Below are 27,388 nucleotides of genomic sequence, written 5' to 3'. Positions count from 1 at the left end.
ACATCACCGTGCAATAATCATAAAAAATATTTACATGGTATTAATTCTTTATTACAGAAGGACAACAGTTTTTTTTTTTTTCCAGGAAGTGCTATATTTGTTGAACTGTGTGATAAGTGAAGATGGGGAAGCTTCTGTCGGAAGGTTTCCTTCCATCTGTGAATGTTATTTCAGGTCTTCCACAGAGTTCTTTGCTTTCCATATCTCTTTTAAGGAGGAGTGTTGATTACAAAGAATATAATAAACCATATGGTACTGCATTTAGGATGTAATAAGTGATTAATATCAACAATTGCCAATATCAAAAACCATATTCAGACATTGCATCAGTTCTGCTGTTTTGCCACACTACTTCTTTATCTTAGCTGGATAACAATCTTTAGATTGAACATTGAACTCATTTACTTTATCAGCAATCATTTTAAAGATTCAGTCATGATAATTTTTTCCAGGAATAGGAAATCCTACTGGAGGAAATGCTCCTTTAATTTTTTACGTTGAGGAATCATTGAAAGGTTATCTTTCTGTAGAGTAGCCTGGTACCTTTTGTCTGTTGGGTATAGTCCAATTTCCCAGTTGAAATGTTTTACTTGGCCGAAATCTCATAGTGATGTTAAAGAGGTGTGTCCTGTGTTCTCTTCATTTTATGGGTGTGTTGTGGAAAAAATCTACCATGTAGAGTACCTAATATGTACTAAAGATTTTATAATGTGTAGTTTACAACACTTAGGTTGTATAACCTTAATCCTCTATGTCATTGGCAGCCAGGTAACTGTCAATAATATTTTTTTCTGAAAAGAAAATTAGTTTTTGTTATTGTTGCATAGAACCTGGGATTCTGCCCTCATCTTTCACAATAAATCAGATGGTTTTGCCGTTTGAGATTAGGATCAATAAGCAGATTCTTCTCTTTCCTAAAATCATCTCTCTATGGGTATTGGCGACTTGTAGACTAATTCATACACCGTAAGGAAACGCCTTCCTGAAGCACCACGGCCTCATGATTCCAGGGTCCTGGGTTCAGAACCTGGCTTGTTAGAAGAATCTGGTCTAGTGAACTCAGGTCCGACTCCTGAAAATGGCGCCAAACCACTCCAAAGACCAGAGAAAGTATTCCGGATATTCTGCTGTCCGAGAAAGCTCACTTGAGGTGTTGCAGTCGATTTCTCTCTCTGTATAAATGAACAGAACAATACGGAGAGCATCTACTCCCAGGTAGTTTGATTTGTAAAGTGTCAGGTGAGACAACTCGAGGTGCTTCGGACAGATTACTAAGGCCTGTTTGAATATTTAGGGAAACTAAACGCATCGCACGTTGCTGTGTTAGATCGTTGAAAGATTATACAGTTAAGTCTCGACCTCAGGCCAGACAGTATCCTCAGCTGATTAAGAGAAATTAATGGAAGAACTTGTGCGGGGAAGTGGAGCTGCTAAGGCTAATAGCCAAGCTTAAGGATTGAAGGGCTAGAACATCAGGTTTTCTGAGCTTCTCTCAGTAGGAGCATCCTATACATTAGATAAAATATGGTTAATGTATATGAGTCCTTTGTGCTCATGCTACCTTAGAGGAGGATCTGCTACAATATTCGCACTGTCTTTTTATGTAGTTTTTCACCAGCTGCTCCAGTGTCCCTCCACCATCCCAGGATGTGGTGTTCAGGCATGTTGATCATTTCTACATTGTTCCTTTCTCTTTGGCACTCAACAGAGATTCCAGGATAGGGCATAGCCATATATAATCTGGCCTCATGATTCCAGGACAGGCTCCAGCTTGCCTTGAATCTTTCTTGAAAGTTTCTTATGGGTACACTAGTATCGAGTTCAGTATATCTGTTCTCTCTTTATCGTTGTTACAGTATATTAGGTTTCTATACTGTAAATGCCTGGAATGGTCATTAGTTCTATATGTGTGCACTTAGATTTATGAATGCTTTGGAATGGATGAGATGGCTGGATGGGTAGGTTTATGTGGGAATTCATATTTGTAAAGGACTTCTGGAACAACCTCCTCTGGTTAGCCTGCAGTGACTAGTCAGTCCTTCTCACCTCCTACAGCCTGTGCATGTCTCTTCATGGAATACACCCCCTCAATTAGCTGTCATCAGCTTCAGATACTGACCTTGAACAACCCCACACATGACTAACTGTGTGGGTGTCCCTCTGTATTCATACTGGCCAAGTTACATTTACGGTTCTCTTCATATGTTTTTATCCTGAGCAGTTTTTAGTCTTTTGAAGATCAATTATTCAATCTATTATAAATTAGAAACAAATAAGACTCACATTGTAAAGCATTTTCAGGTATCTGAAGATATAAATTGTAATTCTAAAGCAGAAGAGCAATTTTCTATACTGCTTTAATAAATCCATCCATTTGCTTATCCAATATAGGGAGCCAGAGCCTATCCCAGCAAGCAAAGGGAGAAGGCAGGATACACCTTGGATGGGACGTCAGTCCATCACAGGGCACACACAGACACGAACACACTCGTGCCACGCCAATTTTCCCAGAAGCCAGATAATGTACCAGTATGTCCTTGTGAGAGGAAACCAGAGAACCCAGACCAAACCCACACAAACCTGGGGAGAACATACAAACTATGCAGATAGCACCCCAGGGCCCCAGTGCTATAAGGCAGCAGTACTAACCACACTGCCTCTGTGCCACCCACTGTTTTAATATCTTTATTCCAACTTTACTCAAATTGTCTTAACTAGCTTAAAATACCCCCACATCTTTTAAAACTTGTAATGGACCTTGGTAGGACAAGAATCTAACACCCACATTGCACTGGCATACCTGGGCCGATCTGATATCCCCCTGTACAGTATGTGCCCAGGGTTGACTGGCCTAGATGGGATATTTTTGGTCCGTATTGTTCTACGTGTGATTCAGGATATCACATTTATTGAAGAAATCAACACCTGGCAATTCACGAGAAATGCACTTGTCAATATTTTTTGGGAGAATAAACTTATTTGAGTGGTTTTAACTTAACGGTGGTTTTAAGTTTCTTCCCAGATAACTGTAATATGAACTTGCACTTCAGAAGACTTGAGCTCAAGTTTTATTTCTACTGTATTACAACACTACTAGAGACTACCTTATTCTGTTTTCAAGCATTATTTTAAGCCAAGTGATGATAAAAGTCATTAATATACTCTCTGACCTGCTTTCTTCTTAGCCGGTACCAGGTAGTTTCAGTGTTTGGCTGTTGCTTGACTTTCAAAACAGCTAGTGAAAAACTCACCTGGATCTGTAGAGTATAAATTCAACACGTTTAGTGGACCAGTGGGGGGAAAATAATTTCCTTTATATAGCTAGTCATAAAAAGCTCTAGAATCTTTAATATAGCTTTTTAGCTCAACTTTCAGTCATCAAAAATGTGAGTTATTTTTCCACTGTCTTATGCATTTTTGTTTAAGCTGTATATCAAAAACACCCTCCAGGATATGCATTCCTACTGGTACATTCCTGTTATGAACTGGTATGGAAATAAATACATGTCAGTGTAATATTCTTCAGTAATTAATTTTGTATGATATCTCTGCTGGGGATCAGGTACAACTGAAATATGATTGTCAAGCTGCTGCATATATTCATGTAAATAAATGACCACTGTCTTCTGTAATCAGCTGGTATTGAATTAAAGAGTGTTGTGATGATCAGGTCAGCACATCAGCCATGTGTTTGATATTGCTTGATAATCTCATCAAAATGTGAAGACATCAGAAGTGGGTTTCATATAAAGCAATCTGTAAAACTAAGCCATTCACTATGCTTTGCAGGATATAAAATTATGTCTGGGCTAAAGAAAATCATACTATGAATAAATCTGTAAATAATATTTATGCAGTAGGAGTCTTTTGGGTGAATTATCACTTCGATTCATGTTATTTATGAATTACATAAATTTGTTCATGTTGCTTTATTATTTCAGTAACTTTGGTTATTAAGGTCAAAAATATTGTTGACACACCTTGAAAGTATATGTATATTTGATTCTAAATTATCACACACCTTCAGAGAATGTTAATCTTTTATCTCCTTTTTGTCTTCATGCTTGTATTTCCTACTAGCAAAAGACAGTGAAAATCCATGATTGTGTTATTGTACTGCATCTTCCCCCAAAATAAGAGTACTTATTTCAAAATCCAATCATCCAGCCTTTACCGGACCTGTAGCTCACCCTGGCTTATATATTTCTCATGCTTTGTTGCAAAACTAGTGATAAACAACACCTTAAGACCATCAGGGTTAATGTTTCCCTCATATTTAATAACTCATACACTACCTAATGAGCCATACAATTTCATTAACATATAACATCTAGAAATAGAACATAGCTCTTCAAATTTTCATTGTGCACCTTTAATTCAAAACCCTTAACTTTTAAATTAAGCAATTTTGTGACCCATAGAATATTCTTTTTGAGAAACCCTGTAATTATATCATTCATTCATATTTTAAACATATAAACAGGCATAAATTATAAACCAGCCATCTGTGCAGTCTTGTGCATTGTGTTTTATTTGTATTAGAGACTGCATTCATTTTTTCCTTATTGAAAGTTTGGCATAGATAGATTTTTTTAATCTTGAATTTTGCAGGCACAGTGTATGTCTTATTTTTGGAATACTGTTTTTCATTTTAATTTTCAGTCATTCTAATGATTACATTCCTCAAAGTTTATATGTCACTCAGCTAATAGCCAATTTCAGGTCCATTTCTAGAAATAATAGAAGTAGCTAGCTGCCTTCTCTGTATGGACATTAGGCATGTAATTCAAAGCCTATTGCAACTTAAATGTTGTATTGTGCTTGAGGTGTATTTAAAATTCCAATTATAACAACTGCCGTTTTGCTTTAAAACATCAAGTCCAAAAACCATCAGTTGCAATGGTGCTTAAGTTGTGCACAGTATGTGTTATCTCTATCAGTTCTCTGATTTTTTTTTAATTAATTTTTTCATAAAAGGTGATGTGTTTCTTTTTAAAGGTGAATATAGCCTTCTTGGTGTTACCCTTTAAAAAGAGAAATGTATTTTGTTGTGACATTCTTGGATTGTAAACTGATCATGTGAAACCCCATCAGGTTTGATTTTTTGTTGTTGTACTAGAGCAAGAACCAAGATTATCCTGAATACATTTGGAATGCAATTTAGTGAAACACCCTGTTTTTGCACTTCTGTCAAGTAAAGAGCTGACAACCTGTCAGTGGTAAATCCTAAGACATTTTGTGTAATGTGAGCAAGTAAATGTTTTACAGCTGAAAAGAGGAATACATTGCTTACAGGTTAGTGGAGGAAAGAGAAAAGACCAACGGCTCAAATGTTTATTCAAAAGAGGATGGGCATTGACGCTTCTCCCCTAAATTAAATTGGTAAATCTCATATCTTAGATGCGAAAACAGTTGTATATTTCCAAGGAAATTGAGCTTTTCAGTAAGACAGTGTCAGAAATAGTGATGTGAGCACGGTTCTTTATATTCCCGGGGGGCTGAGCGTGGTTGTTTTCGTGACACTTGTAAGGAAACAGCCAACAGAATCTAACAGTTAAGAACTGTTCTTCTTGAAAACATTATCTGAAGTCTCGTTTTAAAATATAAAGATGGCTGCAGTATTTCTTCTTTTGTCGTGTCTCTGAAAAACTGATAAGACTTTGTGTGCTGTTTGTGAGGGAAAAACAATGCTAGAAAATTCCCATTTCCTAATGTTCAGTATATGTGTCATGTGATCTAGGTCTGTTAGGTGAGCTAACCCTCTGAAATTGAAAGGTCTACGACCTGCAGGATTTGTGTGTGCAGTGCAGCTGTGTACATGTGGCCTGCATGATTAGTAAAAAAAAAAAGTTGCCACGTTTCTTAGTAACAAATATGCAGTTTTCAAATGTGAAAAGAACCAAGAGTGTCTTGTAAGGGATTATTTATTAAAGTGAAGTGATTAAATGGTATTTGGGTCATATTGGCTACCCAAAGGTTATAATACCTGAATCTGCCAAAACATTGCTCATAAATTAGGAACTAATTCATTTACAGAGAAATGTAACATGGGCCAGAAGAAGGTGGAGTTTGGAAAGCATCAGTTCTCTGTACTTGATTTCCTCTTGATTCTGATGGTTTTTTAGAATCACTGTTGGGTTGTTAAGATACTGTAAAACGATTACATTTTGTCAAGACACATTTTATTGACTGTTCAAATTGTGGAGGGATGACACATTCGCCCTAGTTATTACCATGCCTCCTAATTTAATGAAAACCCATTAAAGTGAAACAATAATTAAAATGAGATATAAACTCTGTAGGAGGCAGGAGTGTGAATCCTTTGAGTATGACATGCTGATCTTATGCACTATGCAGCTGCATCTCAAGGAAATGTCAAAAGCTGAAGGAAAAGAACTCGCCGCAAATTAGCATAATTTAAACTGGAAACCTTTTCCCTTGAGCTGTAAACTCAATAAAATGTGTACACAGAAGATGCAGAGCATGCGAGTGCCGATTATCAGTTCATGCTAGAGATGTTGTAAGCCTCAGATTGGATTCGCATTGAGCCAAGATGTAGTTTAACAAAGTCTGATCTTGGATTACTGTTTCTGTCAACCTTGATTTGATTACTGCATGGAACAAAAGACTTACATAAATGATCTTCCAAAGAGAAAAAGCATTATACATATTTGCATGCATCACAAAGGCAAGTGATAAATGTTTTCAGAAATAAGTGCACTGGTGTCTTTGATCCTGGCATTCTTCTCATTTAGTAGGACTGTGTGACAGTTATGTTACAAATAGATGCCTGTTTTGTCTTTAAGGTATATAGATAAGGACTCCATGGGAAAACAATCAAATACATGTATGTTATTTCACAACTAAAAATCTGGATTTTGTCAGGAATTCCTATGGAAAAATCAAATGTTAAATGACCTTGGTGTGAAAGTGCTATCAGAATGTTACAGTTTGATAAATGTATTTTCTTAATTATGTAATGTATAATAACTTGCTCCAATGTCAGACATTGCAATTGTCACACATTTACCAAACAAAGTTTCAGACCAGGAAGTTGATTGTTGTTCAACATGGGCTTTTTGATTGTAACGTATAGGAAGATGCTGAAGTACTGAGTTTGTTGTTTGTGGCTGATGGGCTGATTGAAGTTTTTTTTGTGTCCATGGGCTTGTTGTTAAATTTAAGTACTTAAAAAAAAAACAGCTGGCAATGGCTCAGTGCAGTTCAGTAACAAATGAAAAAAAGTACTTTAAAAACTCCTGTGATGTTGAAGTGCCTATTGCTGACCTGACAAAGGGTAGCATGTGTGCTATAGAATTCCATTAATTAAAAAAGGGCTTTGCTATTGAAAAATTGAATCGGCGTCCTTTTAATTATAATGACTTGACCAAATCCCAGTGGTCTGCTGACAAGTTTGCCATTATTAGGAGCTGTTGTGCACTACACTTTCAATTTATGCGCTAAATCTGCTATGAGATTGTTGCATGGCCTGAGAAATAGATTTCATTGCACAGTAAGTGTAAGTAATTGTTGTATTGGTTAATGGTGGAATTCATGCTTCATGGAAGTTCCTACTGCATAATTGCCCTGGGTATTTACTTATGTGGGCTTATTTAGGGGATTTGCAGCCTGTGGCCAATTATGATACAGGCCAGTTTCATAATTAGGCTACACTAGCCTACACAGCGAGTGCTTTCGAAATGCAAATGGACAGACACCTGGTTGTCCTGATTTATTTCCATTTGCTAGTCTGGTGGTTGTGCATTTTGAGGAAATTAGAGCAGAACCCAAGGGTCCATTTAATAAACTGCTTCACTGTGAAGGGGGAGGTCTGTGGGCCTCAGGATGCACTGTAGCATTGTTGTCACCAATGCCCACTGATAAATCTCATGAAAAGGCGTTTCCCATTGGAACATAAGGTATTTCCCTTGCACGACTAAAGCGTTTATAAGGATCTTGTAATAGTTGGATGATCTATAACAATAATAGACTTTAGTAAAATTGGGTCATAATGTTTTTGTATGAGAAGAACATTGCAGCATATAATATTCATTTAAATGGAAATGAGAGTATCATCGGGATGAGTGTATTGCCCAAAAGGATGGAAAATGTTGATCACCGTAGTAAAAATTAGAGCACGTAGTAGTATCTTTGAGATATAAAGCTAAAAAAATCTAAGCACTTTCTTTTCTACAGTTTGCTATTTCTGAAAATAATGTGTATAAGGTTTACCTTTCACACTGTGTCTGAGCCAAACACGATATAATTAATTTTCTAATTTAGTAGTGATTGTGGGAGTATGCTGTGATATAAAAAGCTCATCTTGGAACAGGGAAATAAGTGTTCAAAGAGAGGGCATTATTGAACATGGAATAGGCTCTGCGTTCTTGTCATGGTCTGATGCAGTGGTCGTTAGCTTGTAAGGTTGTGAAGATTGCCAGGGGCTGTATTTAATGAATCTCCCTGAAATACCAGGGTGTGCAAATCTCCCTATTTTCAGGTGGTTAGCCTTGCACACCTTGTGAACACAACTTATTAAAAAGCAAGGTTGATTTAATCAATGGTAGTTCACATTTTCCACTAACTAAATTACCTGTGTTAGCCAAACAATTCAGCATTACTGACATTGTGTACCAGACTCTTCTGTAGATTTTTCCCTCTGTCAGTCACGTCTGCAGAGGCCAATATGTATGATGCATATGAGTGTTAGAATGCATCTTTTTCACCCTTAATATTTATGTTCTTTATGTAAACGTCCAGGAGGAGTACGTCTGTAATCAACAAGTGATGTTACATTAATATGTATTAGAAAAACAAGTTAATATATCATTTCCTATTATGACCAATATAGACCATTGGTTTGGAGCAGTGGTGGTCAATTTTAATTGCTGAAAAATAATTTCTAACTCCTGCTATGTTGTAGCTGCTATGCTGTGTTCAGTGTCCAAATTAAAAAGGGAAAAGAAAGTACTGTACTTATTTTGTAGTTTTTGCACCTCATAATGTTACCATTTTTCTGGTGCTGAGGTAAAAGTACAATTTTGATACATTTGGACATTGTTCTTATAAGACAACTGTGTTCTGGTTTTTGTGGTATTGGAATACATTTCTTTATAATTGCTAAAAAATAATAATGCCGTGAGTTATACAATAGAAGAGGAGTTCAACTGAGAAGGCTTGGTGTAAAGGCACTGGAAGGAGGCAGCAGGCAGAACCTCTCCAGAGGCTGCTTGGATTTAGTCTGTCTGTGAAGACGTTTCCTGCTGACAGTGGTGTCTTTTCAGCATGAGCTTCACATGTTTCTTTGTCTTGTTGAGTGTGGAGTAACAGGCTTACTTAATGTGAGCAGCAATATGTTTTTAAGCAGACAAGCAGAACAGATGCCTGTCCATTTACTGTGCGGTACAGCCTCTTAGTTTGAAAGCTTTATAAAGATACCTCTACAAACTCACTCACTTTCCTTGAGCTAAACCTGATGAACTGCTATACAATGATGGTTAGGCTTAATGAGATATAATTAACATGTCTCACACCGTCACAAATTTCCTGTTACTCAGATCAGACATTACATATTGTTGCAATAATCATTATCGCAATTTGTCTGGAAATCCTTCTTTACAGAGGGAGAGCTGAAAATTACTACAAGATGAACATTTATTTTTTAATGTAATGTGGTTATTTCCTTGATAATGTCTTTTAGCATGTGTAAAGAGAAATAAAACAGAAAATTACAAATGTTTATTGCCAGTTCACTATGCATTGTTCTTCGAAGTCTTTAATATAATCTCAAATGACCGCTCATAAACCATACCTTCTAAGATATATAACAAACAAGCGATTCAAAGAATACTCATGTCGTCTTTCTGTTGGAAGAAAGATTCATGGGGGGGAAGTTCTTGCTAGCGTGTTATAATTTACAGTGATCTGAATTTAGGTCAGGCCAGAAGTGAGAAGTCTGGTGAAATTCTGTATCTACCCCTTGAGAGACCGCAAGCAAGCTCAAAAACAGACTTTAATGTACAGATACAGTAGCTTCCTTTAGAAGCAGACAAAAGGTGAAAGTTCAGTGATTTAAGTATTGGAGATTTAATTATCCTCTCCCCCACAGCTGTTCAATACAGGGACATTTGGGACGTATTGTTGGGAGAATTTGGAGTGAACTAGATATAGCTTCCCTGTGCTGTGTCAGCTGTGTGGATCAATTAAAGATTGCAGCCGTTTGTACCAGTATTCTTCATAAGCCCTAAAAATTACTGCGTCATGAATGAAAAAATATATTCTTTGATTTTCATTTTCAGGTGAAAAACTCTAAACCACTTATTTTATATAAATATAAGAGCAGGTCAGCGGCACTCTTTGGTGTTTTCTTGAGCTTGCCGTGCAACCCCAGGGATATTTAAAACATACTGAATGGAACAAGTGCAGAATGGCATTCTGTCTTATAGTTTTCTGTGTGACAAACTCAATCTGATTGCAAAAGAAACATGCAGTTGAATGCAGAATGCACTCTACTGTGGATCCAGAGAGCTGTTGCTTTCCAACACTCTCGGCTCATCTGGTTTATCTTCAGCAGGTTTATGAAACATTATGAGTTGCAGGTTTTCTGGGTAGGGAAGATGTCTTTTGAGCTGAAGAATGTGAATGATTGGCACACGTTTATGCATTTTTCCTGACCCTCTGTTTTTTTTAACCAAGCTTTTGAGTGTGATGGATGCCATTCAAATTTGTAATTTGCTTTTTAAAAAGAGAAGAGAGGATATATTAAGCATTTGTGTATAATGTAGTAAGGGAATGAAAAAGAAATCAATTATAGCAGTGTAGCTGTAGCATGTTCTATCTTTAAACCAATTTAAAAATGTATTTTTATCAACCTGTTCTGTGAATTTATTTGAACAATTATGATGTTTTATGATAGGATGATACAGGTTTTCTAGTAGGAATGTAGTAGTAGATTCTAGTAGTCAGTTGCCTACAATTTTTGCATTTATTGAATGTACTGAAGATTCTGTTGATTTAAACGTTTTCTTACCCTTTTTGCACATTTTCTAGATGTAGAAAGAGAAGTCCATGCTCCACCACATGTTGCTGAGAAGATTGTTCAGCTCTTTAGGAATAAAAGTGAGTTCACATTCCTTGCGTCAGTCCAGCAGAAGTCATTAACTTCAGGGATAATATTCTCCATCCATGACTCAGACCACAGGTAATATATTTTTATTTTAATTGTTTTGTCTTCTGACTCCACAGTTCTTGGTAATTGTTTTCATGGGTTTCATCCTGCCCGTTCCCATGAAGAACTGATCAAAACATGCCATCAGATAATAACTAATATTGCACGCTATGTATATGTAGGGACCGTCTTCATTCTCCATTTATACAGTATGACACGCAGCATCTGCTCTGCTCAGCAGATCAGATGGCGAAGCGAAAAATCACTTCATCGGTTGAGTAAAGGGGGAAATGTTCGTAGGCTAAATCGAGCAATTCTGGAGAGGAAAATGGGATTAACACCCCTAATCTCCCAAATTGTGCCATGGGATTCTTAATGACTAAGCATTCAGGACCTTGGTTTAATTTCTGATCTGAAGACCAGCACCTCCTAACAGTCTTTGCTGTTACCATACTGAGGCATTGGTTACAGTTCTGTTTCACAGGATAGAATGCCAGTATCACAATAACACAGCTTTTAGCAGAATCCGATTTTTTTTTTTTGGAGGTTTCCTGTCCCAGTTACTGACCATAGACAACTTTAATTATCTGATGCGAACAGACTGCAGGGTATTAATCCTATTGCTCAATGTCATGCCCTTGACAGGTCCTGTTTTTTTATCTGATTAATTTTATCTATAGGTGAAAGGGAATTGATCCCACATTGCCTATGGTTCAGTGAAACAATGCATTTTCCTGTGGGCTGAAACCAATGATATAATAACCATAATAAGTCCTTGCACGTTTCAATCAGAATGATCCCAAAGTAATGACCACTTAAGTGGAGACCCCACCATGCACACCTGAAGATCAGTACCCACTTGGGTGATGTGATATTGAATATTCTGCAATTTCGTCGTACACCGTATTATTATTATTGTAGGGTTTTGAGGTATCCAGTCTCTATAGTGACATATAAATCAAGGATATTCTGTGATCATCCTCTCAATTGAAAACATCTCCACCAGTATCTGTTGTAAATTTGGATACGTATGTGGGAGGGTGTGAATTTGCCTGAAAGCGGAGGTTAATTAATGCACAATGACTGTAGTATAAAGTAATTACAGTAAATAAACCACCTAGGATAGTATTTTTCATCTATTCTTGAACTATCCTAGTAGAATGAGGGATAAAGTGTTGAGGAAAAATGGTATTTTTACCCACTGCTCCCCAGCCACTCACAGGGTCACTTAGCACAGTGGGCATATTTAGTTAATTACCATCCTGCCTCTATTGGAAAAATCCAGGCGAAGCAAATGTCAGTCTTGACTAAATAGGGCCATTTGAAATTCATCGAATTTAATTTTAGCTCACTGTGAATTGCTACTGTTTTTTCATTTTTTTTAGAGCGGTTTTCTGCTTTCCCAACCAGCTAAAATTCCCATTCACCTTTAATGGTTTTTGAACTCCCCCCACCCCCCCGTCTTAAGCTGCTGTGAACTGTTGCATACTGGCAGTTGTGCAGCCAAAAGGAATCTAGGACAGTAGTGTTCCATTATTCAGAAGGAAAAGTTGCTTATCATAAATCCACACACAGACCAGAAAACAATGAGCAAAGAGACTGAAGTTTTATATTTTCCAGGGACTTTACTAAAGGGGTGTTCTCACTGGTGTTCTCACTGCTTTCTTTTATTCTTTCCCTTTTGAGCTGCCTTAGTTCTCTTTGTTTTGCCTTATGTGCTCTTCATTTTGTGTGCATTGCCAGGTTTTCTATGGGAGATAGCATATTTCTGAACTCCTGTTTGTCTGTCTGTGGGGTAGCGTATGTTGTTTACTGAATGCTGAAAAATGCAGATCATAGTGTCGAGAACACAGATTTATTTTTAACCCAAGTTGTAATAAGATGTTTTGGGAACCTTCTTATATTTTATCACTCATGAGATGCACAAAAAAAATCTACCCCATGAGAACGGTTTGTTACTGTTTTCATCTTCACATTCATAAAATGCGAGTGGTGAAGTGCATACTTTGATATTTACAGACTAACTTGCAGCAGGTACATTTTAGCCGTATCTTAGGAGACAGCATGATCAAAGTGGCAGCATAACTTTTTTAAAGATGACTCAAGTGCCACTTCTTTTTTTTTTTTAAAAAGGCTTCAAGATTAGCCTTTAAGTGCCTGGAAATTCAGCTCATTCAGAAGGTTTAATAACACTTTTGCTTTTGTGTGGAAAGGAAATATTTCCCCATGCTGGTTTGATCAAGGAACTTTTTTTGATATCCAGAATCCTTCTTTTACTGTTTCCTACAGTAGGTTTCCAGTATTTCATATACTGCTGCAAGTGCTTTTTACAGAGTGTCAGTTTGCAGGCACATTTTTAATTCTAAAATATACTAGAAGAAGAAAGCAAAATTTCTGCACCACCAGCAGTTTCCAACTACAGTATCAGGACCGTCTGTTATCAGTACAGGCATTTCAGTAGTGATGAGACTTAAAGGTAGAGCTGATTTTGCTGTTTTTTGCAGAGTGTACAGTGCTTGCAGACATTACGAGTTTTAAAGTACAATTTTATAGCTCTTAATTTGTTGAACACATTGTCAGTCCAAACTTTGCCTTTTATTACAAAAAGTCTTTGTTCTTTTTTGCAGTTAATAGTATTAAAATTGAACATATTCATATTTGGAAGGTTATCTGCTTGACCTGGTGTAAATGTCTTGTAAGCTGGCATTTATGGAATTAGGATTTTCATTAAACAATTCAAGGTTTAAAATGCCCCTCTTGAGCAATAGAAAATATTCCCCACACAGGTATTTAATCTTCATAAACATCAGAGAAAATCTCATCTGTTTTTTGGAGGTTTTTGAGACATTCCAGATATACATTTTTTCTATTCCTAAATCGGTTTTGTTTTGCATCTGGTTATTGCAGCAAACTAATTTTCTAATATTTAATGAGACTTACAGTAAGTTGCATATTGTTCTGGTAAATTTTAAAACAAAAGGACTGGCAGTAACTTCAATAACTTTAGATTGGAGATAGGAATTAAGAGGCTGTAATGTACCAGGTGTAAACAATGGAAAAATCCAGTTTTTATTTTTAATTGGTGAAGGTATGACGTAGTTGTCCTTCATCAGTTTTGGCAGTGTACTTTCTCTTGGGAACTGTTTTTAAATGCCTACATTTAAAAACAGTTCCCATTTACATCAGTTCTTTATCCAGCACTTTAATGAGCTTCAGATTGATGCACTACATCAAAGTAAGATTCTGAATTACTTTTTACTTTAAAAAGTCCCACATTTTATTTAAATTTTCAGATTAACTTGGATTTTTTATTAGTTTTTTTTGTCAGTTACGTAGTTTACCTAATATTATGCCCTAGTACCGAAAGGTACTCATCTAGTCTTCCATTACTTATAGGAAGTAATGTCATTCAGAAATGTGCTGCATTTTTTCTTTTATTGCTTTCTTTTTTTATTAAGGCCATTCAGAGAATATTTCTTTTTCTCCAGCCTCTGCTTGCAGCCTTCTTAATTTTATTCCCTCGACAGCCGTGTACTAGTGGACCTAACAAATTGCAAAGCCTCAAATTCTAGAGCTTGCAGTTTAATTCCCAGTTTGACTTTGAAGAAATGCACTGAAATTTCAAATATGAAAAGGGTTAGTAGGTACAGATGTTTATTACTTTATATGATTATTCAGTAGTGTTTTTTTTATACATATTCCTGTTATGGTACCTTCTAGCCAGTATAAAGCTGTGTATGTATTTTGGTAAGTTCATTGGTATGTAAAAGAAAACACTTTAGCATTAATCTATGCAGTTGCATCTGTCAGTATAAAAATGCAAATACTTTGTTCCTGACATTCATCGCGAACAGTTTAGATTTGATTGAAATGAGCTGTCAGATTTCTGTTTACTTAACTAGAGTTATCCTTTAAAAAACAAATGGCAGGACACATCTTCCCAGTACCTCTACATATAACCAGATTTTTATTTGTGATGTGGATATGCAAATTTTTTAGGTCATATAAAAGTGTTTTTTAATTAATAACTGGTAATTAGCAATGTGTTAATTGTTAGGTAAGACTGATGAGTGTTTTGTGCAGCAGGGAAGCGTAGTTACTATGGTTACTGTTTATAAAAAGGAACCTAGATCATTTAGTTAAGTGTGTATGCGGCATTAATAATAAACAGATTTACTTAGGATAAACTCAAAGCACAGTAGTGTATACTACTTATTTAGGTAAATTCAAAGCACAACTATGTATAGTACATAGATGACTTCTCCTTGTTTTGTGGAAAAACTGTAGAATGAATCACTTGAAAACACATTTTTAGAAATCATTCAGTATATTTTCATGGCCCATTTTTCTTGTATTGTTTCCCATTAGCATTTATGAATTATAGTCCTAGGCTAGGCATAGTCGTGCCTTTTCATTTCTTTCTTCTACAAGTAATATTGTTTCCTATCCACCAGTCTTGAAACGGTTTTGAATAGAAGTAGTTATTGCATTTCTCCACTTTTAGAGCAGGGGCTTCACAATTCTGGAAACAAATTACTTTAACAGCTCCTAAAAATGTTTTTTTTCTGGCAAATAATGTCATAATAACAGGATACTATGGAGGCTACCAAAGTGGTATTCATTTTTTAAAGCTGTTTAAAATATGCCATTTTTTTCTGGAAATGTTATGTACATACATGTGACTTCAGGCCTCCAAAATAAATATGCAAGTTTATCTGCATTGCTTGATCCAGCAGAAATAGCTGATGTTGGCTAAGCAGTGTTTAACCAGTCCTTTGACTGTTAGTCATCATGGGTCGAAGTAGGATCCAAACACATAGTGGGTTTGGAGACTCACAGGTATAAGGTAATTTCTAAGAGCATTATTTCACTATTGAAAAATGGAAAAGAAACAAAAAGGCCCAAATATAAAAAAAACCTCTAAAGGTTAATAATTAACATTCTGACCAGCCTGACTCTGTAAATATATCCTTCACCCACTCTGTTCTTGGGTAATGCTTTTGAAATGAGATTTTGTAGTGGCTTACAGAACCAAAAAAAATGTTTTTAAATGATTGCAAAAGGGCAATAGTTTTCTATCCACTTTGCCTTGATAGCAGTGAAAGTTTTGTTGACCTTCTAGAGCTATTACAAATTAATATTTAAGAGTTCCTAAGCAAATGTTCTGAATTTTAATTTTTAGTCCCCTTTGCATATCTCTTCTCCTCTGAGATGCAAAATGACAAGAGCTGCAGAAGACAACAGTCTCACTAAATCTAGTCCAAGCTACACCTGTGGCTTTTCACTGAACATAGTGTCGAGTTAATACACTCCCACTGTGGCAAAGACTGGTATTAGCAGAAGCTGAAGAGGGGCTGATTGAGGAATATTGTTTTTGAAGTGTCTAATTTTAAATAGAAATTTTGAAATTTTCTGTGGAAACCACAAAAAATGGACATAGGCATTGAATTGTATTCTTAAAATATATTTGCACCCGCTCCTCTTCAATCTTCATTTATGAAGATTTAAATTCACTGCAAGACCGTAACTACCACTTCTTAGGCCAAATGAATGTTTAGTAATCTTTCAGTAGTATCTAAGGAATGGTAGTGTACTTTAGAAATTAAAGTATTACACTTACTGTAATAAATCAGTGAATTACATTAGTTTTAGAGTGTGTCTGTGTGCAAACCTTTGTATGTATATATAGCTTTACATCATATTCATTTCTATGATGTTCTTGGTTAATGCTAATACACAATTATGAGACTAATCTTCACCCTCTTCCCCCTCTCACTTTGTATTCGGTGTGACACTACTGTGCTTATTCCTATAAATATTTATGAGGTCTACTTGGGTCTGGTAGCACAGCCAAGCTGAGTTTGTAGCAGTTGGGGGGGGGGATAAAATCTCATGCTCGGCTGAGTACAACTCCATCATTAATGATCTTTTCCCCTTTGCTCTTTATTTATCAAAGCTATCAAGAGCTGATCATGTACATATATTTCTACAGAAACACAGGCCCTCTGACCCTGATGTCTCTCAGTGCTGTGTTCCATCACTTGCTTTATTGAAGCTTTATTGAAGCTTTTTTATTGACTTGGCCTCTCCTTTGTTGTGGCAGCTGTGGGTAAAGAGAGTTTTGACCTCACCTACCTTTTTGTCTGTAGTTTTTAAAAGATAGTTTTACTTAGCTCTTAGTGCCTGCAGCATCATTTATTAGCAAAGCGTTTGTTTGTTATAAGGAGGCAGTCATGAATCTCTAGAATATCAGCAATTTATTTTTTTATCAAAAAGTTGATATCTCAAATTCAGTAGTTTTATTATATGCCTACCCAAATTAGATTCACCAGTTGCTTATGACCGCAACTCCAGTATTTCACTGCAGCTATGGTTCCTCTGGCAACTTTTTGACCCATTCATCTTTTGACATGCTCCATGGTCTGCAGTGCTTCACAGGAGAGTTAACACTGATTGGTGCGTCTCTCACTGATTTTGCTGGAAGATTTCTGTTGCCTAACAAGACACAAGCATTACTCTTTCACAGAAAACGGAAGATTCTGGCCCAGTAGTTTAAATAAGTTTAAGCTCCAGATATGTTAATTATTTCTTTGCTTATTGTCATACTACAATTCTCTTTAGGTGGATTTGATAAAAACGTTGATATTCCCTACTTTACTGTGATGTGTGTATGTTCTTGACACAGGAGCAGGCTGTTGAAATCTTATTTCTTGTGACTTAAATCAACAGTTATTTTGAACTGGAGAGCAGTGGATTACGAGAAGAAATCAGATACCATTACCTATTCAACGGGAAACCCAGAAGGGAGTCTTTTCCTTACCGGCTGGCAGATGGACAGTGGCATAAGATCGCACTTTCTGTCAGTGCCTCGCACCTGCTTCTTCATGTAGACTGCAACAGGTAGGACATTTGCATCACACTTTGCATGTTGTGATCTTACAAGCATGTTACTTCCTGCAGCTTAAGGATAACTGAATTGTTAAAGGGGCAATCCCGAGCAAAGCAAAAATCAAAAGTAAACCAAACTGCGGTTCAGAATTAATTATGTCATTGTAAGAAAATTGCACACTCCAAAACATCTCCATGAAGCCACATTGTCGATCTTAAAAATGACTCCTCTCAGTGGAGCCACCTGAGCCACAGAAATGCAAGGAGAAGTACTTGTACTGATGCATTCTGGTACGTCATGCTCATTGCAGAGTCCCTGGACAGACTACAACATTTGTGTAGAGACAGCTGGGGGATGGAAACAACAGCAGTCTCAAAAAGCACTCTGGTCTTGGTAGTTAAAGTCTCTACATCTACTGTACCTTCAGTTTAACTGTAGGTATATATAAAAGCATACTTTAAATAAGGTGGATGAATAACACAATATGATCTCATCACATGTAAGAGCAGTGGCACAGAGGCTGCTTTGCATTGTGATTTCATCATATTTTCTATAATATCTGCATATTGCTTTTCAGCCAAGGATTTATTATTGTTGTGATTATTCTTGTAACTGTGATTACTGTGAATGATAGATGTATTTCGACAGTCTCAGTTCTGATTTCAAGGATGTGAATTTTATTAATAACACTGTCAACAAAAAGGAAAGCGTCAGTCTGCAATCATTAAAATATATATTAAATTGATTATTGCAGATCAGTTTGAGAAAAGAGGTAATTACCTGTTTGACAACCTTGGCGTGTCAGACAAAATATACTCATGGGCTGGCTATAATACATCTGGTGAGCTGTTGCCCAATTATGGGTAGTTAATACATTCCATGACTCAAAAGTGTTCAGTCAGATTCTGGAATACATTACATGGTTTTGTTTTGAATTGAAAGTTTAATTAGAAATAATCATTAAGGTAGAACACCATAGATGTAAACAATTAATATGTGAAGTAACTTAATTGTCTACTTACAATATATTACAAAATATACGGTAAAGGGCTGCTGTTTAACCATGAATAGTCTGCTTTTCTGTTATATGCTAAAATATCAAAACTTGTCAAATCATAGTGTTCAAAATGTCCGAATGCTATTTTTTAGATCAAATCTGTTTTTATCAAGTTGAACATTTGCAGTTGCAACTTTTGTTTTGGCTGGTCTGAAGAGAGTGGCCCTTAGTAGGCTTTGCTGATAGAGTGGCATTTTGATGTACACCATGTCACGCCCCTTTGATGTTAAATCTCCTTTTTAAAATATAGTTATCCACGAAATGTAGAAGATGGATGCCTTTTCCTTTTTCCAATTCATTCTGTCTCACAGATAATGGATATGTAGATAATAGATGCGTGTCTGTTAGGGCTGTAATAGTTTAATTGATTCAACAGTGAGTTTGAGCAATGTGGGTTCTCATTGGCAGATCAATTCATCGATTGGACTACCAAGAGCATATATCCACTTTAAATAGGTAATTTTCTGTGGAATTCATTGTTATGGACACAAGTTTGTTACGGTATAAGTCCATTGTTTGAGCAACTTAAGAAATTGCTTTTTAGTCTCTTCTTTTGGTGTTCTGTGTTATGTCCATTACATGTAGTTTTCTAGAATTTACTACATCAGAATGCAGACAACAACCGATATTAAAAAAAATTAGGTAACTCTTAACACCTAAGATGCCCTACCTTCTGTGATGCACAAAATCATCAGTTCTTCCTTTGTTAAAATTCTCCTTGTCCCTTTGGATAAGTCAGGCAATAGAAAGCTTTGTGCTTGAGATCTTGCTGAATGTGCTTGTCAGCGCTTGTCATCTCAGCACAGGCACATTGTAGCAAGTTGGTGACTTTCCAGATCGCTACAGTAAATATTAGCCTAAAGATTTTTGGACTAACAGTTCAGCTTGCTGGATGCTGAGAACCCTGTTGTTATGACTTTATAACTTTTTAGTAATAGTATCTGGCATGATGCAGATTGTGAGGTGATGCTGAGGGGAATGAATGCAGATGAGGGGAATTTGAATAATCTTGTTATACGGTGTAGGTCCCTGTTTAATAGCACTGCTTTTTAAAACATACTGAATTTTAGAAAACAAACTTTGATACACATGAGAATTAAAAAGAGCAATATAGTATAACATGTTTTAAGTTTTTCCTCCTGAAAATAGTAAATGGGGATAAAATGTAAGATTCTGTGCTTTGAATGCAACATTGCATCACCTATGAACATGTTTGTGATCATTGTAAGCCATATGGTATGGATCACTTAGTGGCTTTTACTCAGATTCCCCTACATACAGTATGTGATCAATACATAGTGACTCCACAATTAGCTCAAACAATGGCATGCATTCTGTGAGGCATAGACTGGCAGAGACCCTGCAGATGTACCACCTAGATGATCCTCCATTATGTCTGTAAAGCAACTTCCAGATCACTGACATTATTTTCTAGTGGTTAATGTTGACATCTATCCAGGTCATTGTGAGGGCTCTGAGTTGTTAATATTTTATGTTACTGCTGGCAAAAGAATGGCATTTCATCTCAGATTGACACAGAAAGTCTTGAGAGGTTCTTGTCATGAGAGGACAGCATTACCAGGGCAGTAAAAAACTTAGGAAAGTGGTAACCCCCCACCTTGCTAACTATCAGTTAGGTTACTGTACTAGCTTGCACATTAACTACAGTTGCTGTCTTATTGTAACTACATTTTATTATCCTGGTTAAGATATTTGACCACAACAACTCGTTTGATAATAGAGGATCATCTAAGATGTACTGTAGGCTACCCATGATGCTGTCCAAGGAAGAGCTTTGTGTTTTAAATGTTGATTTGATTTGTTTTTTAAATGTGATTTTCTGTGCATCAAGCCATAATTGTATTCTTTTTGCTATAGAGGCATTGCTATTGAGGATTGTTATTTTGTGCTCATTGAGAGTCTTTTCCTCACTTAGATACTTTAGTGACTTCCACTCCCTTTATTATTCATGATAAATCTTGTCTCCAACATTCGTGAGCAGGTGAAGGACACAGTATTTGTTTGTGATCTCGTGATTCAGCTGCAAGGGAACCCTAAACTTTTGTCAATTAGTAACATAGCTCTCAAGGGTCCAAAACTCGTAATGCATGACATTTTCCATCAAAAATTGAGATTGCATACCATTTGTGCTATGTTGATGTTTTTTTGTATTCATGTACAAAAAACACATTGGTTAATTGGCAGATTTGCAAGCATCTACAGCAGTTTCAAAATTTTACATTCATTAATTTCTTAATTAACCTAGACTTGATGCATATATTTTAATTTAGTCCCAATGTGAGAGACTTGGAGCTATATGATTACATACTGTACCATTGCAACTGTTGGCAGGCAAGTAATCGTGTAGTGTATTTCTATGAAACGCTATTTCAATATGCATTCTTGTGTACATTTTGTCAGAGTTCATGCGTATGTTTGGCTAGGCGGTTTGGCCTATGTGTAGCTGCTGGAAACAGTGACTACTGTTTTAATATGAAGGTATTGTATTGGACATTGATGTTATTGCAAGTTGAATGTAATCAGAAGTACTAAATGTTGTGCAGTATTAACATCCTTATAAATAAACTAATTCCTATTGGACTAAATGGCCCCATCACTGCACAGTTGCTGCCACCAAACAGTGATGTTATTTGACAGAACCTTTAATGCTTTAACTTGCCTACCTGTATTCCATCATGACCAAAGACCAAATGGATCGAAGAACCATCAGAAAGCACCATTTGTTTGCCAGTATTCTGGGGTTGTCAACCATGTTGGTATGCATGACGTGTACTTTGCACACAACTGAATCACAACTGATTCACAATGTCACCAGTATAGGTTTGCCCGATGTTTGTAATTAGGCATGTGGATGTTTTGAAACCATGCATATTTATTATACTTGTAATTTTGGTATGCACAGGCAAAGAGTACGAATAAGGAATGTGAGCTCAAAGATCTTCTACAGCAATAATACTGTTTTATTTATGATTGTTTTTACAGAACCTTATAGCACTGAACATAACCCCTCAGAGACACAGACTATCATATATGAACTGGTTTGTTAGCATTCTGCTTAATAATTGAGACAAACATAATTTGCATTGCATAGATTTTACAAAAATCTTTGACATTTTTCATTTGGACTTTTTGTAATTTGTTTCTTGAATATGATGATGTTTGCTGAATGACAAGCTTGATTTCTTCTTACCCAAACTAAGCTGTAGTAATACTAAAGTTGACATAGTAGTTGAGTCTTTGAGTGTGTTATTGAATCTCATAACGTAAAGTAACACTTTAACGTCTTATTGGGTACAGTATTTGAGACTTTTGCACGGTAGTGTGTATACTTCATAGATATTATAGACACATTGTGGTTATTTTCTTCAAATGTGGCTTGTGAGGTACTGTAGCAATTCTTGAGAGCTGTGTACAGTAGTGATGCAGATAATTATGGATTAGATGATGTTTTGTTTTTAACATATACTTTGTCACACTTAACCACAGCTGTTTGGTTAACTTGTAAATATACAGTACAATCCATATACTTTCAAGTTCAAGCAGCCTTGTTAAGTTTGCGTCTGTTGGTTAAAAATTAAGGTTGCAGTACCAGACTGAATGCTTCCCAGCTTCCAACAGCTGACAAATTAGGCATTGATAATTAGGCCTTCATTTTTCAAAATAATATGTTAATATTAACAATCTGGGTAATGCCTTTTGGGTACTTTGCTGTTCACAATGTCTCTCATTATGTGGTTATTGTTCATGTATTGCAGCAGGTGTTGTAGAGTGATTGTTAAAACAAACCACAGAAAGTGTAGCTATGTAAATTGAAGTGCAAACAGGCTGATATTGCAAAAATTGCAAGAATGTATACAATTTATCAAACAACATGTTTTTGCTCTGAGTGATTGTGGAAATTCTCAAATGCCAGAGCCCTTGGAACAAAGGTTATCTTTTGTAAACTGTTATCCTTTGACCATTTCAGTTGTTCGGAGCAGGCAGGGCTTAGGATTTCATCAGCAACATCTTTTTTTTGAATAAATTACTAAATTAATAATAAATTGGGTCACCTTGAACTTATTATGTACTCTAATGGCTCACTCAGAACACTGCTTGAACTTTGGGCCTCACAGTTATTAATATTCCATAGCCATTTTTTCCAAAATCCATTTGATTAATAAGATGACATTAGTTAACCATGTCAGGTACTTGCAAAATTCCACAGGGACCTGTTTGCAGTGCTAGACATGTTGAAGGCACCACTTTGTGGTCTTTGAATTGCGAATTGCTAGTTATTTGTTTATGCACTGCAACGTGGAATCACCAGTTGTTAAACAGTTAGGCTCTTTTGGTACTTGACAACTTGATGTAGCCCACAATGGCCTACATCACAACAGCATGAAGCCCACAATCAAGGAATGATTGTGGGCTACATGCTGTCTTTCTCACAGTAAGCACTGCTGTGTTCATAGAGGAGTTACCACAGACAGAAGGTGCAATGTGAGACAGTTTCCAGGCTCAGCCCTGTGTCTCTACCTGATGTAACTCAGATCAGGAGCTCCTGGACCTAAGGTCTTTACCTGCACTCTAGTCGAGTGATTCAGGAGTCTCAGATAAACAGTTCAGATTTAAAAGAAATAAAGACTTAATAGGTTTATATTTGTGTTATGTTCAGCAGTATTCCAAGAGTGCTAGGTCTGAGAGCCCTGCTCAGTACCAGGATGCCTGCAGAGTTAATGAATGGCTTTTCAACTCCAGGCCAGTGCCAGCCAGCTCCCACTTCACAACAGCTCCAGGTTACATGCTGTACATTTCCAGCTGGGCTAGCTGATGGTAAAAGAGCGCATATGCCAAAGTATGGAATTCTGAAAATCTCCTTTTCTCTATAATTATTATAGCTTCAAGTAGTTGGAGAGCCACTGTAAAGTAACACATTAGTAATTGTATAAGAATGGCATGGATTGTGTAAAAATGAATGATTGCAATCCTAATAAAACAAAGTTTCAGTAAAAAGTAATTTTGCTTGTAAAAGATCCATTCAGGGTAGCAGGTGGTGGTATTCTGGAGGTGTGGACGTTTGTGCGGCAGCCACATAGATCTTGGGGCCTGAGGTTGATTCTAGAGAGAATAGCCTTTTGTGTGGATTTTGTATGTTCTCCTCATGTCCATGTGGGTATTTTCTTCAGTTTTCTCCCATCTTCGTAAAACATTCTGGCTAGGTTAAAATGGAGTTTCTACCTGTGCATCCTGGGACAGACTGGCACCCCGACAAGGGTGTAGTTCTGCCTCACTTGTTGGAATAAACTCGGTGCTGTTACAGCCTCTACAGGAATAAGCAGTGCCCTGTTGAAGGATGGATGAAAGATCCATTCGAGCACGTTTTCATGCTAGGGCTTTATTTGCAGTGCATGTAATGAAACCAGTTCAGTAATATCCTGACCCATTTTCTGTTCTACTTTAAAGCCATTCTCTGTAGATTTATACACATAAGAAGAGAAACATATCTTACAAAGTATGCTAAATACAAGTGATATATGTAAGTTATTCTAATTTAGGTTCATTACCTTTGCCAGGATTAAACACCTGATTATTTTGAGTTTGAGGTAAGTGTATTGACAACTGTACAAACATTCTCTGTGGGATTGTGGTTATTTCTTCAATGAAAGATGCTTTCTTTTATTTAAGGTGACAAATCTGCTGCATTACCTAATATGTGGTGTTGGGGTTTTCTTGACCAGGAATACATTCACAGAATTTCTTTAGTGCTATGTGCTTTGCACTGAAACAGTGTGCCAGGCACTTGATTTATAGCATTGTAAAATCAACATTTCAGTTAAAGATAAATTGGTGAAAGCAATAATTGAACATGCATTAAAAGGGCATGCTTTTAGTTTAAAGGAGGCCTGTGCTTTTTTAAAATAATCAATGAAGGTTCACTGATGGATGATAGGTGTGGATTGTCGCTGGCCAAATCTGATTTTCTGGATAGTGTGGCAGATTACAAATGGGGTAAAATGAGATTTGAGATGCAGAACTTTGCCAGGGGGATGCAGAAGAATGGTAATGATAAGGCTGAACTCTTTCTATTCACACTGTTCTCTGGCAAACAAACCACTTTACTGGAAATTGAATTTATAAATAGGTCTTTCCAAGGTCTGTCCTCAAAGGATTCATTATATGCAAATTTTACAAAAGGAAAAAGTGTTGGAAAGGGTTTCTCATTTGACAAATGCCAAGTAGGAGAAGATTTTAGATGTACTTGTCATTTTGACACTGCAACACAAAAGCTCAATTATTCTAATCATACACAATAAGTCAAATTGAATTAAAAGCTGAAAGCTTATTCTTGAGAAACGTACAATATCTGTTTTAAAGATTGAACAAATTATACATTTTAACCTTTATTTAGGGTGAAGAGAGCTAGTGTAAACCCCAAGCCATTATATTTCACTTTGCCACGATGATATGTAGTATTAGCGATGCTAATGAACCTAGTTTGTTATACTTTTATAATTTGGCAAAGCTTTGATCAAGCTGCTTGGGGGGTGCACTCATCCTATACTGATAAGGTAATGTTACCACCCCAGATGCATGTTTACATATTGAAATCTGAATCTGGGGTCCAGTGTACCAAAAGGTAGATAGAAGTTTGAAAGGAAACACGTAAAGGTTAATTACTTGCTGAAAAGTAGAACTAAAGAACAGTGTGTTAACTGTTGAACCTTCTTCATGTGTCCTTCAGGTGACACACAGCATAACAATCCAGCCTCTAAAAATAAAACCTAGTCTCTCACACATATTCTGAGCACAGCTGTTCATTGACAACTTAGGGCAAATATTCCATTGGCCTTAATCAGCCGTGGCCAACTGGAAAATTTAGTTTCCCACAGTGATGGACTCCTTGAACTATAGCAATTAAAAAGGAAATGTTATAGATCAAGGGTCTCCAAGCCTGTTCCCGGAGAGCCCCAGTCCAGTTTTTCTTATAGTTTACCCTTAAGGCTTTTTATAAAGATGAGGAACACTTATTGAAACATTTATTGATCAATTCCTTAAACAACAGAAACACCTATCCTGGAAAGGAGAAGGGTATTCTCACTTTTGCTCAAAATGATCTCTAAATTACTTAAACACACCACCTGTTTGATTTATCATTTGTATCCCAGGACTTCAGAAAATGCTGATTTTAGGGTATCTATAAGCTCTCCTGGACTGGTACTCTCCAGGACCCGGGATGGAGACCTTTGTTATAGAGGGTAAAGACTGTATCGTGTCTAGTCCTATAATAGACACCCTCTGTAACTTCCATATGTTTCATATTTTGTCACATGTCTTTAAATCCCAGATCTACATGGACAAGAGCTGAAACCAGCTGAAACAGGTCACACATAGGGTATTAAACCAGTAGGGTATTTATTACTCTACACAATCCAGAAATGTTTTGGTTTTGAATTTTAATAATTGGTACAGTATTTTGCTATTTTTTATTTTAATCTGTACGCTTTTAATTTGTATATAAAATGACTGACTTTTTCAATTAATTTGATAAACCAAATTATTGCAAAGTAAGAAATGTTTTTTTGATTATGCATGTTTTTTTAAAATTAATTTTTACACATGACATTCCCCACTGACAGCTCGCAGGATTTCAACCAGACAAAATCGATTAAATTTGCTGTGGAATTTTTTTCTCTTCACTTGTATTATGCCCTTTGAAGAAATGTTAATAATGTAATGGAACAAAATGAACATTAAGTGCATCAACTGCAAGGCAGGGCTGGTGGATTTCATTAAACTGAATTACTATTCTTCATGTACACCTACTGCTTCAGTTGCAATGCCTACATGAATACTCTGTTGCAAGGTATTCTGAAGGACAATACTATGCAAATTAAATGTGATGTGTTTTAAAGCCATGACATTCCTGCTTTCAGAGGGGAATTGAAATAGCTGTGCAAGAGATGCAATGATGTTTTAACCCATTTCTGCCTCTGAAGATGTTTCTTCATGAGAGGCCCTGAAAATGCTGCTGTTTGTATAGTACATTGCTTTATAGGACTGTTAGAAAAAGTAAAATAATAGAATACATTTTATACATGTTAATTTTTAATATAAAAAGAGAAAACATGATTAAATATCAACATTGATAAAATCATAACAATGGATACAATATACTTTATATGCTATTCAAGTATGACTATAAAAATGCCAGTGGGAAATGTAGGTTTTAAGGTGTGATTTAAAAACAGACAGGGATTCAGTCATCCCAATC

The 27,388-nt window shown here is 36.3% G+C and overlaps 1 protein-coding gene across 2 annotated transcripts in view; it reads left to right on the top strand.

The window, feature by feature from the left end:
* The window catches only part of LOC102686914 (protein kinase C-binding protein NELL1), a 163,808-nt gene that overhangs the window by 6,517 nt on the left and 129,903 nt on the right, over positions 1-27,388 (top strand). For both annotated transcript variants that reach the window (XM_015338274.2, XM_006642640.3), the window contains exons 3-4: positions 11,050-11,200; positions 17,897-18,067. In XM_015338274.2, the coding sequence (XP_015193760.1) occupies positions 11,050-11,200; positions 17,897-18,067 (322 nt within the window). The remainder of the gene's footprint in view (positions 1-11,049; positions 11,201-17,896; positions 18,068-27,388) is intronic.

Source organism: Lepisosteus oculatus, chromosome 21 (genome assembly GCF_040954835.1).
Source record: "Lepisosteus oculatus isolate fLepOcu1 chromosome 21, fLepOcu1.hap2, whole genome shotgun sequence".
Lineage (NCBI taxonomy): Eukaryota > Metazoa > Chordata > Actinopteri > Semionotiformes > Lepisosteidae > Lepisosteus > Lepisosteus oculatus.
The sequence above is the reverse complement of the archived record's forward strand: the minus strand, read 5'-3'. Positions and strand labels throughout refer to the sequence as shown.